Below are 20975 nucleotides of genomic sequence, written 5' to 3' on the forward strand. Positions count from 1 at the left end.
ACTATCTCTTGCTTCTTTCTGAGGTAATGCAAGATGCAGAATTATGTCACCGTTGCATTTAGAATTGCCTCTGAAACTTTGTGCTCATTGGGACTAGATAAATACTGGATGAATGCTAGGGGGATTTTTTTTTTTTTAAGTCCTTTGACTAGAAGTGTTTGCTCTCAAAATACCAGAGGTGTTTGCAGTCTGAAGAGTACTGTAGAGGCTACCATAACAACTGCTGTAAATTATTAACATTCTCAACAGTCCTTGAAATGAAAAGAAAGGTATTAGAAGTTATCCCTGGTTTAGACTGGATTTTGTACAACTGCACAGTAGCAGTAAAATTTTTCTTATTTTTTAATGTAGTGTCACTGATGCTGCACTTGCAGACTTACAGCACTGAAATGGCTTGGTTAGCTTCCATTTTGCCCCACTTCATATTTTGGTGAGAAATATCTATATGGAAAATGCTATAGTGAACTTAAATGGTATTTCTGGTATAGGTGTTCTTTGAAAGACATCGTTCACCAGTCTTTGTCTTAATCTTGTATTTCCTCATACTTTCTCGCCATCTCAACTTCCTAATTTTATTATTAAGCAGTCACTTTTAGTCTGAAAATGAGAATTAAAATATCTTAAGTGTATGCTATTTTAGTATTGCACACTGAAAAAGCATGAAAACATGTTATCAGCAGTAAAGAGTATCAAGAATGGATTCTGAAATGCCTAGTTGTCCTTTCCTCCTTTTATGATGTTTAAACAATGTGTCTCTGTGTGGAATCAAGGAGGAAAAACATCTTGGCCTCATTTGCTGAATCAGCTCTCAACATTTGTTTTGTTCTGGGGTTTTTTTCCCTGTTCTTGCTCTCTATCTGGTGAAAACTTCAACAGGATGTTTCTCATTACCTCTTTTCTACTTTCCAGGTCCTTACAGTTTTTCAGGCTTTTGCCACTTCACTCGTGGGCTCATGAGCCAGTGCAAAGCCCAGGTGAATCAGTCCTGCAGAGCACTTTGCCCAGAGCTGGGCACAGCGTCGTACCTTTCCTGTAATGTTTGTGGTGGCTCATGATGGGACAACCAGAAAAATAACACTCACTCTCACTATTTCAGATGCATGTTTTTGTGTAATGTAGTTAACACATTTGCTTTTAAATTAAAAGCATTCCTATCAACTGGAGACAGCAAGGTCCAGCTGTGATGCAGGGTCCTGTGCTAAGCCCCATCCTCATAGGTGTATCAGGGTCCCAGACCTTTTCCACTTATGCAAGAGTGAGCACAAATGTCTCCATGCAGTTGGCGTAAGCTTTCCACTTATAAAGCATCTTGTGTTGCTTAGTATAAAATATCTGAAGATAGTGATTAAATGCCTTTTAAAAGAAGCAGCATATTTGGACAAGGGGAAAGAAATTAAGTAGCACAGTAGCTAAATAAGACAAATGCAGGAATATTGGTGACATTTTGGTAAAGCATTAGTGAATATTTGAAAGTACACAAATATTTAAATTACCTGACTTACAAATAAGAGGTGAATTCCCCAGCTAAACCTTTGAATGTCAGAGCACTTAGGTGCACTGTTTAATCCATGTTTGGGCACTCAGCTTTTGATCTCAAATTTACATCTTGCATTTTCATCTGTATTGCTGCAGGAGCACAGAAACCTCATCTTCAGGAAAGGTACTAGAATATGCCAAAAAAGCATACAGAGTAGTATCTCAGCAAATTACCTCAATTTTAGTTTTAGCACCTACTAAAAAACAACAACAACAACAACAAAAACCCCAAACCAACCCCTCCAAAACATAAAAAAACCCCACAAGAAAACCCCAAGTAAACCCAAGAAGCTCTCAGAATCAGTTATAAAAATCTTTTTAAGAAAATAAACCCTAAGAACAAGAAGCATTATTGATAAGAAGATCTTTCTGTGTTTTACAAGGATGCTTCAACAGCGCTGTCTTTAACAAGTGGGACTTCTTATACCTTAGCCCTCCCCCAGTTTCTTAGTGTGCAATTAAAGCCACTTTTTATTATTGTTAGATGAAACACTGGCCAAGTCAGGAAAGGAGGAAGAAAGCATGAAAAATAAAAATCAGAGTGAGTGATCAGGAAGGAGAAATTGCTTTTCATTTTTAAGAGATCTTTTTTTATTAAGTTAAACCTAAGGTGTATCTTTCATTCAGCTGCCCAGAAAACCTGGATATGGTTACACACGAAGGGGCTGTCGGCCTTCGCTGTTATAATCACACTGAAATCATTCTGTGTTTTAGATTAAATTGATTTAAAACTACTTGGGTATCCTTAGCCTTCCAATTAATACATCATTTTTGCCTCTGGTGTCCTTCGAATATTCGTGGGTGCCTGCTTATTCTGCCGTGTCATTCTCCCCCCAGCCTCACATTGTAGCCTACTGCTACTGTGTTTTTAATGCTAAGCCTTCTGTTTATAGTGCCAGCAGCATCAGACATTCACATGAAAATACTGAGGACTTTTTTTCCAGATTCCCATGAATAATCATAGGGCTGCAGCTTAGTGAAGTTTCTCTCTGTTAGATTTGCCTGTTAGATGTCATGGTAAGATGGATTAAAATTCATTGGACACAGACAAAGAAAAATTTTGGATCCACCCTAGAAAGGCATCTTTGCTTCTCCCGGAGGGGAACTGCTTTGCTTTGTTTTGTTCTCTTTCAAAGTAAGGATCCCATTTTTCACAGCAGGAATCCTAGAAAGCTTGACTTTGTGTTTTGGGGCAAAACTCAGCATCAGCAAGGCAGATAAAAGAGGTGGAATTTTATTTTGATCTTCTGGAAATAAACACGTCAATGATTTATTTATATTTTTTCCCTCATTTTGCCTGATGCTCACCATACACTGTATGTTCCCCAGACTGCCTAAATCCCCTTCAGCTTTTTTTGTATCTTTCTAAGGAAACTAGGAGACTGAAGTGGGAGAAGAAAATCTTTCCAGGCAGTATTTTTGGATAAGGGATTATAGGAAGTGACTTGATCTTCTTTTTGCAAAGGGAAGCAATGGTTATAATGGCTTGGACAGTGCTACCCAAACCAGTGGGTTGTGTCAGTGTCCATGTAAATGGTGGATTAAAAGATCATGAAATAGATATTTCAGGAACTAAGCAGGATGTTGACTTTAAAATTGCTGAAGACATAGCTGAAGTTGTTCAAACACAGTCACTTGCTCTCTAGGGCAATTGCTGAAGGACCTGCTCTTGGTTTGCAAAGAATTCAATTCAGGAAGAAATTCAATTACTGAACTAATTATCACATTGGATGAGTGGTAACAACCAAATTTAAAGGAAGAGGCCACTGGAGGAAAGCCCAAATCACCCACTAATCCCAGAAGTTCACTTTGAGAGGTCCTAGTTGAGAGAGAAAAGCCCCGGAGTAAAGGCATTGCTGGTTTGATTGTTAGGCTCAGAGGATTATAGTTTAATCCTATGCAAATTCCCATGGCCTTCAAGAACATATAAACATAGCTTTGGTTCCTAATAATTGTAGGAGACTTTCAAAATCCAAAATGGATTACTTGATTGCCTTTACTCAACTAAACTGAGCTTTAGGACAGAAGTTTGCTTTACAAACTGCCTATATTACCCTTGGTCTTCAAAAAATGGAATAAAATTATATTTCAAAATATCTGTATAAATATTTGTGTTTTTCTGATAGTGTCTGAAAAGGTAAATCTTGTCTCATGTCCCGAGGCCCATGTTTTAGCTGCTTAAACAATTGTTACTGTGCTTGGAATGGAGGATAAAGCCTCAACTGAGCCTGATTTTGTTTTGTTTTTGTGAGATCTTCTATTTCCTTCCTTTCTTCCCAGTCAGGCTGCACTATCTGTTTTGGAGTGTCTGAAGCACTTGTGATTTTCCCTGATTATTTCATGCATCTTTCTCTCTGAACAAAAACGGGGGGAAAGAAATGGAGCCAGAGCTGCATGCTGGGCAAAAGGATTCCTGTTTATTACAGATCAGAATTTTCTGGGGTATTGGTTGATTTGTATGGGACTCAATATGCCTCAAGAACAGAAATGCTTTATAGGTTGGTAAAAAATTGGGGTAAAGAATAGTATTAATATGTACCTCATATTGGCACTGATTTCAGAGGGACTGAAAATTAATAAAGAGTCTCATAATGTTAAAACATATGCATTTAGAAATCAGCAGTGTTTCTCTACTGAGAATAGAAAATTGATTTAATTCCCTAACATAATGTTTATGCTTACTCTTGCATATGCAGGTAGATACGTGTCAGAGCGGAAGAATTCTGACAACCTTTTTGAAGTAAAATCATTCTCTAGATTTCAAACTGCTTAGAAGGCCCTTCCCCCATTGCCATTTTCTGTTGCATAGGAAGTGAAAATTGCAGTTACAATAAGCTGAACCAACCGGAAGCCAGCAGATAAATAATACATCAAATAAGTTTTTAATATATGTAGATAGTATCCTAATATTAATTACAAATAATTTTAATTAAGACTCTTATTTTCTCCAATCATGCTTTTTTCAAAGTAGAGAACATGCCTTTTTAGAGCAGAAATAAGTTGGTTTTGGTAAGGAAAGCAATTCTATTCTTCTTCTGTCTACTAAATGGAACCCTGTGTGCAATTTTTCTGTCGATCAATTTTCCACAGCTTTTTGGGGGAAACTGTAGGGAGTGGATGAAAAGGCTTTCTAACATTAGGGACATCAGTGGCCTCCTTCCCACAGTTGGATTCAGCATGAGCTTACAGCTTCAGCTCAGAAACTTCCAACCTTTTAAATAACCTGTGTATTGACACAGGAAGTCCTGGGAACCAGTACTAAGATGAGAACATGAAGACTCTCAGAGAGTCTCTGCTGTGCTTCAGAGACTTGGGTTTACGCCATCCTTTTTCAGTGTTATTTAAGGTGTTTGAAAACCTTCCATATAACTGATACCTTCTTTGGTGTGGTCTCCTTAAGTTTCTCATAGTGAATAGCTAAATTCAGGCTTTTTAAGTTGACTGGCCAGCCATCAGCCTGTTCAACTATGACCTGTGCTCCCCACCCTCACGAGCCAGACCTTAGCCAGTCCCACCTAGCCATGCCACCCTCATCACCATTCAACCAAGGACACAATGAGGACCACGCCTGGATGTCTCCCTCAGTTCCCATGCTAGGGGAGGTGCTGCTGTGGCGCTTTTCCCTGTACTTACAGGCTGTTGAACAGATGAGACTCTTGACACTGTCACGCGTAACCTTATGCTGACTGTTATTTGGGACAAAGAGCTTGGTCTTTCTCTGTTTTTTGCTTTAACCCCATTTTCCAAGGAATATTTACATATTTACAAATATTTACATATTTGATTGATAGATCTTCTGCTGAGGCTAGTGGTTGAAGGCAAAACTCTTGAGGCAATGTTCTTAATGAAGTGTCCTGAAATCCCTAAACACTCCTGCCAGGGCAGTGTTTCAGGGAAATTTGTATTTACTATAGCATTTCAGTTGGCCAGACTTTCACTTGTACCCTGAAGGCTTGGGAGGTGCTTTGGACTTGAATATCCCTGGTCACCACAAAAATCACTCCCTTCTGTTTAACACATACTGGTCCAGAGTGATTTAGTCATTCCTTATTTTCAGACTTTATTAGTGTTGTTTGTTAGAGGTAGTACTAAAAGCTCAATCCAATCTACCTTTTAGTTGCTTTCTGTTTTGTGACCATTTTTCCTGAGGTATTTTTGTTCCACTGCTACAATCAAAATACTGCATTGAGAATGTGCCATTAATAGGGGAGACAGGGTTACTGTCTGTATGGACTAAGGCCCTGTAATTTACTCTTTTTCAAGCAACGAGAATGATCAGGGACACTCTCGTTGCTGCCTAGCTAAATATCAAACTAAGTAAAGTGATTTTTTTGTTGTTGTTTTTCCACAGATGTTACACATCCACAAAAACATTTTCACACAAAGAAAACTCCTTGAGCCCAACTGTTTCCCTTAAGGCTTAGAAGGAAAGAAAGACTGATTAAATATTCTTTCTATTTGCTGTTTTGGTGGCACCTGAAGCCAGTTCAATTATTTAAGTACATAGTGTTGTATATTATCACAGATGCCAAATTCTGAATGTACTGTGCCCCACAAGAAGGAAAATGGGGCAGAAAGGGCTTGAGGAAAAGGAGGAGAGGCCACAGACACTTTTGTGTGCTGATAAGCTCCAATATCAGTAGCAATACTGACCTGAAATAACTATGTATGCCTGATGAATGGATTAGAGTGTGAACTGCATGATATAAACACAAAATTAGGAGATATGTTAAAAAGAAAATAAATGTGTTTACTATGAGAATTGTATTTTTTTAAAAAACCGAATTGGCTGTACAACATGTCTTTATTTCCAGCACCAAAAGATCGGACCATTCCAACACCAGACTGGCAATTCAGATCGAAAAGGATGCAGGTATGGCCTGGGAGTTTGGGTGTCTTGTTTGATTTGCAAAATGTGATGTATTTACACTGGTAAGGCTTTGCTGGGGAAATTGAAGAGATGCAAAGGGTATAAATGTTGTGTGAACAAACCAGAGCATTTTAAATCTAGCAGAGCACCAGTTTAAGTTGTGTGACCTGACAGGTAAATTTGCTCTTCAGTTATGTGTTGCTGATCAGATAGTGCTGGGCTGGGAATTGTTTGGTTAATCTTAACATTGCTGTTTGTGTGGAACATGCAGCAGACACCCTAGCTGGACTCAGAGGTCAGCTGTGGGCAGGGAAAGGCTTCGGAAAAAAGCAGTAAGTTAGTGGTGCCCCTACTGCTGAGCAGTTTGGGCTGACAGGTATCTCCTCTTCCCTGGAGAGAAACCTTTTTGAAGAAGGCAAAAAGTGAAACTGAAAAATTTGCAAGAGAAAGGAGTAGGAAAGATGGTGGGCTGTTCCACTGGGTAACAATGCATTAAATGAGCACCAATCCATGACTGTAAAGCACCTCCCCAGGCTACAGCAGTTGTTCCTGTGAACTGGTAAGTGAGAGCAGTTTTTGGCAAGTCAGTGGACACAGAGAGTGTGTGGTACCTCATCTGACACTCTTCAGTGCATGGTGGGATAGAGCCCTTTTCAGAGGAAACCAGTACCAGTCTCTCATACCAAATCCCAGTCTCAGTGAGAGAGGCCAAGGTTTCATATATGGGGTTCTTCTGCTTTAGTATTCTCTGGCTGATTTTATTTTGCTGCTGAGATGGCAGGGGCTTGTATTGTGAAGTTAGACGTTTACATTTTAATTATTGATGTTATGCCCCCCCCTTTATCCTTTATCCATTACATCAGTAGCATGAACAAATACATGTCTTCAAGCAGAAATGGGTGAAATCCAGGGTGTCTAAGTAGGCAAGAGAGGTATTAATAATTTGAAGCATATATAGTGTTCTTTAATTATTTATCATTTCGAGGCAGGGAGCTAGGATGTTTCCCACGGCCATTCTGCCATCTGATAGCAATAACCTTTAGCATTATTATAAATGCAATAAGTTAATTATATTTTTAATCCTGTAGCTCAAGCAGAACATTACTTTTGTGTGTGTGTGCCTAAAAGATTAATTTTGTGACTTGTTTAAATTTTGACCACATGTACTCCAGGAGGTGTATAGCTGAATTTATCTGCATGGGCATGCGCACACAACATGGATGCACATACCAGGGCTGGCTGCTTAATGGCCACAGGGATGAAAAACAGCATAGTTACACACCTGCTCCTCCTCTTGCATTGAAGAGCAGTTTGTAGAGGAAACTATAGCTTCTGAAAGTCTCCTCTTCTGGGTTTCTTTTTCCTCCACATTAGATCTGCTCCTAAATATGCACAGGGTACCTGTACATGTGTATCCACATACACCGTCATACCAATAAACCTGCAAGGTGCTGGTTTGTACATGTGTTCATGCACCAGCATTTTAAAAGTATTGAAGGTGAGACATTGATGCATTATGGAAGACAAACCAGTTCATATGCCAAGCATATATTATTTAAAAGAGTGCAAACTCAAGACAACACCACGTTGGATTATGTGGCACTATCTTGGCATTTGTGAAAGTTCAATCTCTTTCACAAATCACCATCATAAAGTGATCCTTTTAATGCAGTTAAATGACATAGACCTTTATGAGATGAAACTTCCAGACTGTGATGGGTTGTTTTGGACATTTGGTCCAAGCAATGTGTAATTGGACAGCTACTGTTTTTAAGGTGGTAGCAATTTTAGTGGTGAATGTTTCATTCTTACTCAATATACTAAGTAAACTCTTATAAAGTAAGTATCATCATCTAAAGTACCAGCAGATACTTAATGGAAAAACTCTTGAAAAATTCCTGGAGGTCTAAAAGAAAAAAATCCCGACAAAATCATTGGAAGATGTGTGACCAAAGTCTTTAAAAATCTCAGAAAAAATATTCAAATTTAAATATATGTAATGAAATAATAATGATTTCTGGTTTCTTTTAATTAAGAATAGTATGTAGACATTAACATATCATTGCAGAGACTTTCTATGTAGCCAAAAAAATCTCGCTGTTGTAAAACATAGAGGTTATTTGAGTAAGCCTGAAAAATGTATTATCAATAATTTGATATTTTGTTTACAGTAATGCTCATATTAAACAAAAAATTCAGACCTGATTCTCTGAAGGGACAGCTAGGAAATACAGATTGTGTAACATATCAGGAAGACATTAAGCAGGAATGAAAATGAATATGGAATTTTATGCAGAATGGCTTTGTATACTATAAATTTCATTCTTTACAAATGTGTGCTGCTCTGGTTGTAGGAAATGATGACAATAATCTCAACTCCATTTTTTATGAGCATTTGACAAGATCTCTGCAGGAGTCTCTTTGTGGAGATTTGATTCTGGGCCGCTGGGGAAACTACAACACGGGAGACTGTTTTATTCTGGCATCAGATTATTTAAATGCCTTTGTGCACTTGATCGAAATTGGAAATGGCCTTGTCACCTTTCAGCTCAGAGGGCTCGAATTTCGAGGTAAGGATCCCTGGTGATTTAAATAAGAACAAATCTCCTCTGTCTTTTTAATTTATCACAAACTATAGTAGGACATAGAGTTTAAGGTCCTTTCTCTTTTTACAGATATTTGTCTGTCTAAAAGCTTGGTACTTCTTTGTATCATTATTTGAATGATGCTGTGAAACCTAGATGTTAAGAAATTTGGAGTCACGTTCTACAGCATTGTAAGACTTTCAGAAAGAAGGCTTGTTGAGTTGTTTGCTTAGTTCACACATCTTTTGGGTAATGCTTAGTTATGTTTTCAGATTATTTCCTTTCCTCTATAGCATTGAAAATCGAAGTTGTTCTTAAAATTTTTCAACCCCCAAAAGCTTGTCTTTGAAAAAAAAAAAAAAATTAAATAAGACTCCTTCCACAGAAAATATCTTTGCATGTGTCAGGCCATGCAAGTAGCCAGTGCTGACATGGTCTTTATCGCAGTAGAACAATAGAGAAGCAAGTTAATCAAGTCTTCATATCTCTCTTATTTAGGAAATGCTGTCCCTTCAGTTAAACAAGGGACCTCACTTTCTCACCATTCAGTGTATTCCTCTGTCAGGACACTCGTCTTTAAGGAATGGCAATTGCATCCCCTTCCTCGGTGGTGTGGCTTTTGTGAGGCCAGTTGCTGTTGTTGTTGTCCTAGAGTAGGAAGCAAAATGAAAGTAAAACCACAAAGCTTTTAAACCGCTTTTAAATTTTGCTCATGCTACACATGTTGGCTGCCCGGTTTTGTTGGTTGGATTTTTAACCTTTCAAAGATACCACTTTGCAACTGCAGGTGATGGGAGTTTTGCAATACTGGAATAAGCAGCTTCCCAGGCTCAAGGGCTGAGCATCTAATGGGCAGTGTGTAGAGAAGAGTATAATCGACATGACTGTTCAACAAGGTTGAGTGTGAGAAAATAGGTGACTGGCTCTCTGAAAGCACTTAGGCGTGGAAGGATTTGACTAGGAAATAATATGTGTGGGCTCCAGTCTCGACTCTGTGACAAGACTCTCTGTTGGATGTTGAATAGGTTGTGGTAAACACTTTCCTTCCTATATGGTGGGGATAAAGATAACACTCCCATGTCCTAAGCAGAGTTATGTAGAAAGAAAACAGTAGTGAATACCTAAAACAGCTTGGTATTGTAATACCTGAGGAGATGCCTGTTCAGTACAAAGGCAAACTAAGAAAAAAACAACTGGAAAGGAAGATAAGAGAATTTGTTTATCAGCCTCATAATTTCTTGTTGTTGATGATGATGATGATTGTTGAGGGATACATGATCATCTATGTGTGGTTCTGAGGCTTGCTTCAATTTCTAAGACATCTGTGCAAGTATTACCTTCTCCTTGTGTGCCCCCAAGGTGAACAATGGTGCTGCTGTGTCAGAGATAGGTACTTGAATTCTACCTTCTGAAAATTATCTTTGCTGATCATCATTTTGTGTTAAAATAGATCACTGTAGGATTTGAAACAAACAGAAGAAAGAAATCTCACTTTCCCACTTAAATTATGTGAGTTTTTTGAGGTTTTTTTTCCTTTATGCTGTTGTCCCCTACTGCTGGGTCTCTCTCTGTCATCACCATCCCAAAGCAGTTGAAGTAAATCTTGGAAACAGATGAAACAATATGAGCCACGTGCTAGCTGGATAAAAAGATCAGGGGCCCAGCAGACAGGCTTAATGAACTGGAAGTTGAACGGGGAACAACTGAATAGTTTTGTTGCAAAGTGGCTTGGGAAGACTTTCCTTGACTTCGAGCCAGAATCATTCACTGCCAATGAGTGCCATTTGGCATTTAGATCTGAGAGCAAAGCTCAAAAATTGCAGTGTGCCACCTGTCAAGGCATGTCTATATTACCTAAAATCACAGTTTAAGTAGTTAAATGTATCTAAAAATTGACCTTTCCATGCAGATGGCCCAACACTATTCAATGTTAATTAACTGTAGTTAAATAGTGTTTTTTACTTTGTGCGTAGATCCAATGTGTCTGCCGACCACAGCAGGTCCTTAAGTTCTGCTGGGACTGAGCTCTGCAGCCTCTCATGTCTTTCATGGGTTGCTGCTTAGAGCCAGCTGAGTTCTCATGAGGAATATCCTCTTTCCCAGTCTTTCTTGAAGTCCTCTTGAGGAGGCTGGCATCCTGCAAAGAGCACCTCTTACCTGAACGTTCAGTGGGCCTGGTCAAGAGAGCGACAGCAAACTGTGAACAGTAAAGCACATATCAGTTACTGGAGGAGGAGGAGAGGAGTGGGAAAATTGGGATCTCTTCTTGCCTTTAGTCCCTTATTCCACTCCTCCCTCTCCCGATGATGCTATTCCAAGAATAAGAGAAAATATGTAGTTATTTTTTGTGTCCTCTCCAACATGCTATGTAAGGAAGTTTTCTCCAGCATTCAGAATATTTTGTAGAGATGTTATGGGAAGAGAAACTAGGAGTGTGATTGTTGTTACTATGTTGCTTGGCCTGGAACAGAGAAGCTTTGTAGGGTTGAATGAAGGAATTAACCTTAGAAAAGAACAGCTCAAAAAAGTAGCATTTAACATACCAACTGAACCCCACTGCCAGAGAAACCCCATGAGTTACAAGCCTGCTTAAGGATAGAGTAGGAGAAAAAAAGGAGCCCAGTGGGGAACCAGGCACAAGCCAAATGAGATGGATCTGCCTGATGCAGGCTGTAATAAAAGCCTAATGGATGCCAAAATGTGAGTGGTCAGTGTGCCCAGTGGAGACTTGCTGAGGTGGTGTGCTGACACCAGAGGGTTGTTTGTGTCTCCAGGTAACCCATGAAGGCTGATGTGCTTTAGATAAACTATTCTGCAGAACCACCCTCTTCTTGTAAGACGCTGCTCTGGTTGGGGCCATTGGCCACAGGGGTGCCCAGGCTCTTGGGCACTGAGTCTGAGTGAAAGGAGCCAGAGGGGCTGAACTGAACACAGAAGTTCCACAAGGGGAACCAAAGCTGTTCTAAGGAAGTTCTCTGAAAGCTGAGACTTAAACTCTTCCTTGCAAGGCATTCTTTGCTCCTTCCTTTGAGCAGGATTGCTGCCTGCATGGGCAGGAACTAGAGCAAGCTTCCTCAAAGCAGCACCGAGAGCCATCCCCTGTGAGGACTAGGCACATTCTTCCCCATTTCAAATCTTGCAAATGGCTGGTGTGCAGTACGACTGAATACTGTAGGATTTTTTTTCTGCAGGAGTGGGAAAGAGTGTTTGGAACTGCCCTGGAAGAACCTGATGGTTTATAAAGTCAAATAGCAGTTGTTAAGCACAAGACTCATTTCCTCTGCTTTGGGCATCTTGCATTTCTATTTTTAGATGTCTGGTCGTGCACTGTTTTTTACATAGGACCCTGATGCCTTTCATTGTACAGAATGGTTTCCCGCAAGGGGGAAAAAGGGCTAGAGGAGGAACTTGAAATCTGTAATTTCTGAGCTTTGGCTGCTTAACTTCAATTTCAAACAAGTAATTTTAATTGAGGGCCCTAAAAATCTGCTGTTCCTTAAATAGGAAATCTGTGTTTGCTTTGGAAACGAGTGAATCACAACAGTGTTCTCTGTGCCTGTTTTCTGTTCATAACTAAACCAAAGGCAATATTTGCATTGTAGAGCTCTGGATTTTCCTACGGGTGTTTCTCATTGTGGTAGCTGAAAAGCTGTGCTGGCAGTACTGCTACAGTAGTGCCTGAAGAAGGGATCTTTCAGTCTTCTGAATTTAAGTGTACAGGGGCAGGATGTACTTACAGCCTCCTCCGTTTGCAGTCCAACCTAATAGAGAGTCCGCATTATAAGTGACTGATCCAGATGCCTTTCTAGCTGTATGTAATAGAAGCATTTGTCTCAGCTTTTAAATGAAAAAACAAACCCAACCAAACCCCTGCAGGCAGGGTAAGAAGGTGCAGACTGAGCAGACTGAAAGAAGAGAGTCAGCAAAGCTGGAATTCCTTTCATCCATCTCTAGTCTTGTTCATATTAACCACCTTGTATGAATTAGTTCTTCACTCTCCTCTTCTATGGACAGGGAGGGGATGTGCCTCCATTGTGTCATTCATCCTGAGTGTAAAGCCAGGGGGAGGCTCAAGACCTCCAGGCACTGAGAGGAAATGCCTGACTCCTCCTGCATGGAAAACAAAGAGAAGGTAGTAATGAGCTGAGAGGAGGGTAACGCTTCCGAGGAGCTGCAGGTTGGTGCGGGGGAATTGAGCCCTTCGGTAACATAACTCTGCTGTCTGTGTTAGACCACAGCAGTATGCTAAAAGCAGCCTGCCAGAAGAAATACATAATGTATCATTTAATTTGAAAGGAAGAGATGGGGAAACCAACAATCAGGGAACAAGCAGAAAGAATGTCAAAATATATCTCTCGCATGAGTTCCCTGTAGAAAAAGGAAGATTTAAAATGTTTTCCTGTTTAGTCTGTGTGTCTGCAAAGCGTCTTTTGGAGAATATTCAGTTAGGCATTACATATAATGCCTAATGTAATGAAGAAACTACTTACTGATGGTGTTGCTGAAGTCTTGAGGAACTGTTTTCTAACTCATGCCCAGTATCCTTCAGTCTTCTAATGCACTTCTAAACCTCTGCTGCGATTTTTTTGTTACTGCATGTTGCACGTGCAATATCCATGCTTCACTGGAACTTCATTAGATGGATCAAGGCAAGAAGCACAGGGCAGAGATAGATGTAATTGTACATAGTGGAAGGCAGCTGTGGCAGCAGTATGGCATCGCCTATGGGGCTTTCTCTGCGTTCACTAGCTTATTTCCCACGCAAAATGGGAAGCCAGTTTAGGACATACGCTTTAGACACAGTAGTGATGTCTAAGAAATAAGGACAGTTACTCATTTCTGCAGCATATGTGTATGCTGCATAGTTTTATTAAAGTAGCAAATACATTACCAGTGCAAGGAATATTTATTGGTGTTTGATTTTTGTGTCTGAAGGTGCTGTAGCACTAGCAAGAATCGTTCTTTATTTAAAGAGTGATTGCAACTTTCATTTCTTTGTTCAAATCACTTCTTGCTGTTGGGAAATAAAAATGCCCACCTTCATGTCTTTCCTGAGACCACTCTTGAGGTATGTTCAATGTATGTACCAGACCATTAAAGGGTATTGATAAATTACAAAGAGTTCAGAGAAAAACAGCCATTTTAAACACATCCCTTGGGAGAGAAGGTTAAAACCCAAAAGTACAGTGTTTGTGGGAAAGAACAAAGACAGAGAGAAATGGAAATGCTTGGAAATACTAGAGGCATGGACAGAAAGGATATAAAGGGATTTCTTTAATCTTGGTGATTTAATTGGGAAGAATGGCATGAAACAGAGAAGAGAATACTTTATGCTGAACGCAGGAAATCTGTGATGTACAAGCCTTCCTAGGTGTACAGTGATGCTGCAATGGTGGAAGCTGTCTGTGAATTTCAAATAGGCTTTGAATAGTTTCTGTAACACATACTAGAATAAATATTTCATGTCTTTTTCCCTTTCCTCCCTTCCACAATTTTATATGTATATATGGGTGCACTGGAGAAGACTTCTGGAAGGAAGAAAAATAGATGCACTGCAGTCTTTTTATTGAGAAAATGTCTTTGCCAGAAACAAAATATTGCATCTTGATTGCACTCCAAAAGATGTGACCTGAGAGGTTTTTGTGGTATTTCATAGCTGCAAGTTTAACAACCAACATCTCTGGAGAATGCTTTCTTCCACCTGGCCTTTCTTAAATGTGTCTCTGTGGACCAAGGAAAGGAAAGGTTTCTGAGGAGAGAGGATGCCTGTTATAAGAGCAACTGATCTGGTTTGAAAACCACATTATTTTCCAGGCGTACAAGTACCTGAAACAGTTGAAAACCAAACCACAGTTTTATAACTAGCAGCTTTGATGTCTGAGGAATTGATACTCATTTTTAAATCCTGAGATTTTCCTTTGAAACAAGCTGAGACTATCAGAGCCTATAAATTACTGTTCTTAATCCCAGTTCCACAAGCAAAAAGAGCAGGAGGGAACCAAAAAAGTCACTAGTTTCCAGTATGTGTCTAGTTCTGGGGTTTCCATTTGTGGGCTCAGTTCACTCCTCTTGGAAGTATTGGGTTTTTGTGTTTCTAGAACTATATCTGATGTGTATTTCAGGAGAGGATGGCCTTTCAATGGCTGTAATTATGCTCCCTGTGCTTCTTTTGCATCTTAACTTGATGCTTATTAAGCTGCTATCCTGAGTAGAAAAAAGATGTTGGGTGAGCCTAATCCATCAGAATTTGGGAATACTCATGTTTGCTGCAGAGCTTGTTGGAGCAGAGTCATGTAATTCCACGGTAATGCATTTGTTTGTAAAATATTTGTGTGTGTGGTTTTGCCAAACAAATAGTGAGCAACCAGGCTTTTTTGTGGAGTTGTCTGTGAAGAGATCGCTGCAACAAAAGGAGTTACCCTGGGCTTCAGTCCTTCTTCGTGGCTCCCATTTCCATATCCAGCTACATCTCTCAGACTTAACACCTAGTTACATTCCCTAGCCCAAAACTGGGTATTGGGATCACAGAGTTTAAAGTGCCTAGTGCAGGAGAGTGATTCATGATGATCTTAACGTCTGTGAGGTGAGGTTGGTGCAGGAGCCCTCTGAGCCCTTTCTGTGTACATTTGCACCAAAGTTGCTGATATGTCAGCAATCCTCAGTGCTCAAGCTATCACTGCCTTCAGCCACAATAATTAGTCCCCATTCTGGATGTGTTGTTAAACTTAAGTGTTTTATGGAAACTAAAACTGCTCCTAGAATTGTGTGGTTGTGTTACGGATTTTTCTCTCTGGTCCTTCAGATCTTGAAAAATGCTTTTCACTCACTGAGTTTTCAAAATTGAATTCAAAAGCACACACTATGGTTTCAGCCTTAAATTCTAGAAGGCTAGATGGTCATTCATTTAGGTGTATTTTATGTATCCTCTTGGAGCAAGATTACAGTCTTCAGTTTCAATTTTCCATTTCCATTTAGGTCAGATCACTCTGGCAGAGCACAAGTCAGTCCTCAAATCCTGATGCGTCAGGAAAATACAAAGAGCTCCAAGTTCTCACCCTGGTTTTCTCCTCAGCTCACAAAGGCTGACCTTGCTTTATTCAGCTGGCACATGTTTTTTACACTGATGGATTTTTGGCAACCATCCAGTGTTAGATACTTTACAAATGAATTGATCTTATCTATACTAGCAAGGGTCAGAGTGAATGACTAAACTTCAGTGAAGTTCACGAGCTTATTTTCTTTCTACTGCAGAAAGAAATGTAAAAAAAAGCGTTCCCTCAGATTTAGAAATGACTAATTACCAGTGAAAACATTTCCCTGTATTTTAATATTTAATGGTACTACACTTAATTATATTGCAGAACTGAAGTGCATGTTCTGTTCCCTGCTCTTTGGTATTATGAATAATTCTCTCAGAGGTGCTTGAACTTGATAATTTTTTGAAAAGCAATATAAAAAATTGTCATTTAAATCATCAGTTTATGACATATACACAAAAGTTTAGGGTCATCCTTCTGTAAATGATGTACACAAATGCTTAACTTCATTTAATGTGCCTTGTCCCTTCTGGCTCAATGCATGAAGCTGAGCGCATGCTCTTAGTCTCTGCGGTACCAGAGTCTAGAGTAATGAGCCAAAAAGGATTGATGTAGGCACTGGTAAATGAAATTTTTCAGTAAAATGCCAGTCTGAGATTGAAGTCCAGCCAGTGCATTATGGATTAAAGAGAGGCTTCATTAAAGGTGAGAGAAAATTACTGGCAGTCTTTCTAGAACTGACTGCAAAAACTGGGAGGGAACCAACATGTACTTGAGCATCAAGCCTGAATGTTGTCTTTGCAGACTTGAGTCCCTTTACTAGATGTTGTTTGGAAATACTAATCAGCAGATGATGCTAGGAATGAGGATTTGGTGTTTTGTCAGAGCACTGGCCATGGCTCAGATTACACCTTTAAACTTAACAGGGATACCCCAGAAGCTCTGCAAGCAATAAAGACGCCAAATCCCCAAGGTGGTAGTACCCAAGTCCATCAAACAGCTTTTGTTAATCAAGTGAGTGTTTGCCAGATGTTGAAGAGCACATTCTTTGGAATAAATCCGTAAAACAAACACATGAACTCGTTTCATTGGTTCACAGAGCTTTTGTAATAACAGAGTCCCTTTTAAAATATCTCTTCCTTCTGAGGTTCAACATTGATTGCACCCACTGTAGTATAATTTTAACTTTAGTTGATTAAAATTACCCAGCAAAGACGATTTAGAGACATTTTATCCTATTGAATTAGCTGAGAATACAAATATTGTTCTGGCATTATCTTCTGTTTGTTATGCATGTGATGACAGTTTCCTTTAAACACTGAGGGTCTCTTGAATTTGCCTTTTATTTGCCTTTGAAGCCTCTTTAGGCCCTGTATTTTATAAAATATGTCTTCTAAGAAAAGTAGTAATTACGGAATCTGCAGTAATAATATTTGGTATTTATTAATAGAGGTAATACAGAGAACACATAGAAATAGCCATAGGAATAAAATGAGATCTTTCCATATCAAAAGAAAAAAAATTATTTAAGAATAGGGTTTCACAGATTGAGCAAAGCCATCTTTATTTCCTGAGGTTGTAAGGGGATCAGTAGCAGTTGTTCATTAGGCTTCTGTTTTTCATTTTTCATCAGTTATAAATATTTGGCAATACTTAATTTAGCACCTGGCATGAAGATTTATCTTCTCTTAAATTCAGTGTAATACTGAGAGACCTTTAAACTTTCAAAAATAAACGTAACAGCAGCAGTAACAGCACTAGCATGGAGTAGTTATTTTACTCCTGCCAAGCAATGCACAAAGGAGTATGCTTTCCCTACTTCAGTTTGAGTACGATGTCTTTTGACTTGACTTCACAGAAGCATTCACTGACCCAGAGCAGTTCTTGGGTTTTTTGTTGTGGAGGAATTAAGTGTTAATTCATGTAGAAATATGTGAAATATGAAGCAGAAGCAGTCCAGTTCATGTCCAGTCCCACTGGAAATGTCAGCTTAATAGTTCATGTTTTGTACTTCGTGGCAGTGTTGAAAGGAAAGATGTTCATATTTGGGTGACCTGAAGGTATTTCATAATTTTTTGTATTGTTTATCCATGAAGTCTAAGGAGGAATGTGTATCAGTGTGTGAACAATACTGGGTTCACAGTATAAATTTTAATTCACAGCAAACCAAACAGAGATCACTGGAATATGCTGGATCTTTCCCCCCCATATCTTAATACTACAACCCTGTTTTTTCTCACACATTTCCTTCAGATTTTTCTGTTCTTTTTTCTTGTATGTTTTTGCTTGCTGCATACATTATAGAAGGTGTACAGGCAAAAAAAGAGAAGGTGATAGGCAATGCTTAAGCATATTTTGTTATATTTTCAAAGGTTTTTCTTAGTGAGGAGAAAGGGATATTCTGAATGCGTCTTCTCTTGGTACAAACTAAAGTTCACAGGCTGTTGACCAGACGGTTGTGATGGGACTAGGATAGACAGTCAAGGGCCCAGCAATTGTCATGATCTATGGAAAGGCCTTTGGGATGCTGCTGTGCTCCATGCTCTCTTTTGGGGTGCTGGCAGTCTGCAGGGAATTGGAGCTGGCATTGTGTTCTTTCCTGGTCCAACGTTCAGATGATGAACATAGCTAAATTCTTCTTCCATTTACAGTGACACAGCAGGTCTTTGGGTCCTGGTAAGGAGGGAATTATAGCTGTTAAACTGCAGCACAGTGTCTAGCATCTTCCTCTCCTGTTGAGACTGTTTGGAAGCTGATGGCAGTCCGTGGGGTGATACTCAAACTCTGGCAGAAGGCCTGTGCATGACATGTGTAACCTGCATCATAGGAGATGGCCTTGAAAGATGGTTTATGGACAAACTCTGCAACAGCCTACAGAGAGTAATTTTAAAAAGATGCAGAAATCATGAACATAAAGATCATGTATTTTGAGAGTACTGGGGGAGCACATGGCAGTCTGCCTCAGCTTTTACTAGTAATGCCGTACATAGAAGCCACATTCCTAGATTTCAAATCCCCAAGGATTGACCATCTAGTGTGTGCAGCACAAGCTAGAAATGCAGAGTCTGCATTATTGTTTCTGCATCTGCCTTATGATTTCTTTTTGAGGTAACATATTTTTTTTAGAAAAATTTACTCTGATCTAAAGCCTGTGTAATAGACTAATTAGGAAGCTGCTCTCTTCTCATGATGTACTGCCACTAGTGCTATTCATTAGAGATGTTTGATCCAGAGTAGCTTGTACTCCAGTGGGAGAGAGAACAACCCAGTAGATGTTATTTTTGGAACCTGCTTTCCAAGATAGTTTGCTAAAACCCAGATTTTACAAGTACTCTGACACACTGTAAAATCTTTCTTTGTGTTCTTAATGTTAGTTGAAGAAGCAGACTGAGACTTGGATCAATTTGCTTAATGTGCCTTATGGAGCGAGACTCTTTAGTGTTGCTTCCTGGTGAGTTTTTATTAAGGCAGAAGCTGCAGTCTGTAGTTTAGCTCAGCTCAGAACCCAATGCTCAGAACATTAGATCAGGCCCTTTTGGCTTTTATTAGGTGATAGTAAATAAATAATGTACACCTCTTTATTTGCTGCTGCACACGGATCAATTAGCACATCTAATTTGTTGCCGTGGCTCGCTCTTTTAGATTTTTGCTAAGTGCTTAAAGCCTTCAAACATGCTTTGAATTTCAGCTTGGAAGAAGTCCTTTGTTTCCTCCTCCCCCAATAACTGGCAGCATACTCTCTCTTTCTCACTGCCAAGGGACATATTGCCAGCAGAGAGAAGTGGAAGCTATAACAGAAGGAGATGAAGACAACGAAGGCTGCTGCTGTTGTAAGCCTGGGCACTTGCCTCACTTGTTATCATGTAATGCAGCCTTTAACCTCCGATGGCTGACATGGGAAATAACACGAACCCAGTACATCCTGGAAGGATACAGCATCATTGATAACAACGCTGCAACAATGCTGCAAGTGTTCGATCTGCGGAGAATACTTATCAGATACTATATCAAGGTAAACACTTTGGTAAAGTGTACATTATTCCTAGGCAGATTTGTCAAATAGAAGAAATGCTGGCTGTCTACAGAAGAAAGAGCATTTGAAATTTTTGGCTTTATGTTTATTCATCTGCACAACACTCTGGCAGGTGGACAGACTCGATGTTAGATCATAGAACCATAGAATCATTTGGGTTAATCTTTAAGTTCTTCTAGTTCCAACCCCTCTGCCATGGGCAGGGACACCTTCCACTAGAATAGGGATAATAAATCCATATCTCCCTTTGCTTAATTTAGTTCTGATCACTTACAGTTAGTACAGAAAATCTCAGGTATGCTTCAGCAGAAATCAAGGTGAGTAAACATCCTCTGGTGATAAAGTCAGAGGAAGCGTTCTTACTTATGTTGTTGCATTCTAAAAAAACTTCATTGACAGTTTGTTATTTCTTCTTGCCTTGGCTTTTCCACTGCTCTTTTGTTCTGGGGAAAAAAAAAAAGAGATTAACAAGCATAAAGTTCTTGGGAAACATCTGAAGAGCTATTTCTCAAATGTACTTTTTTAGTAGTGCAAACTCCCTCCTTACCTTCTGTTTTACATACGTAGCACAACACATTTGAAGTTGGTTTATTCCACTGATTAAACAGTAGTTCATTTACATCACTTCTATGGTTGCTCTGTTATTAAGACTACAATAACCACACAGATACTAATTTGTCGAAATAATTGAACCTTATAATCTAGCAAGACATCTTCATCCTCTGCCAAAACAATTCCCAGTCCAGCAAATGAAGAATTTGTTGAGCTTTATAGTCTTCTACTGAAACAGCAAGAGCCAAATGCTGCTTCCTATGCCACTGGTATTGCCACAAAGCCAGTTACTAAAGCTCCCAACCATCCCTGACATCTCCTTTCTGCTTATATCTCTGCAATTGTATCAATCTGTCAACCTC

At 39.4% G+C, this 20975-nt stretch overlaps 1 protein-coding gene across 1 annotated transcript in view; it reads left to right on the top strand.

Moving 5' to 3' along the window:
• Positions 1-20975, top strand: part of PCNX2 (pecanex 2) — a 155450-nt gene that overhangs the window by 108212 nt on the left and 26263 nt on the right. Inside the window, exons 24-26 of the mRNA XM_064648813.1 lie at positions 6351-6409; positions 8761-8976; positions 19787-20040. Coding sequence (XP_064504883.1) covers positions 6351-6409; positions 8761-8976; positions 19787-20040 — 529 coding nt within the window. The remainder of the gene's footprint in view (positions 1-6350; positions 6410-8760; positions 8977-19786; positions 20041-20975) is intronic.

The sequence above is a fragment of the Pseudopipra pipra genome, chromosome 3, assembly GCF_036250125.1.
Source record: "Pseudopipra pipra isolate bDixPip1 chromosome 3, bDixPip1.hap1, whole genome shotgun sequence".
Lineage (NCBI taxonomy): Eukaryota > Metazoa > Chordata > Aves > Passeriformes > Pipridae > Pseudopipra > Pseudopipra pipra.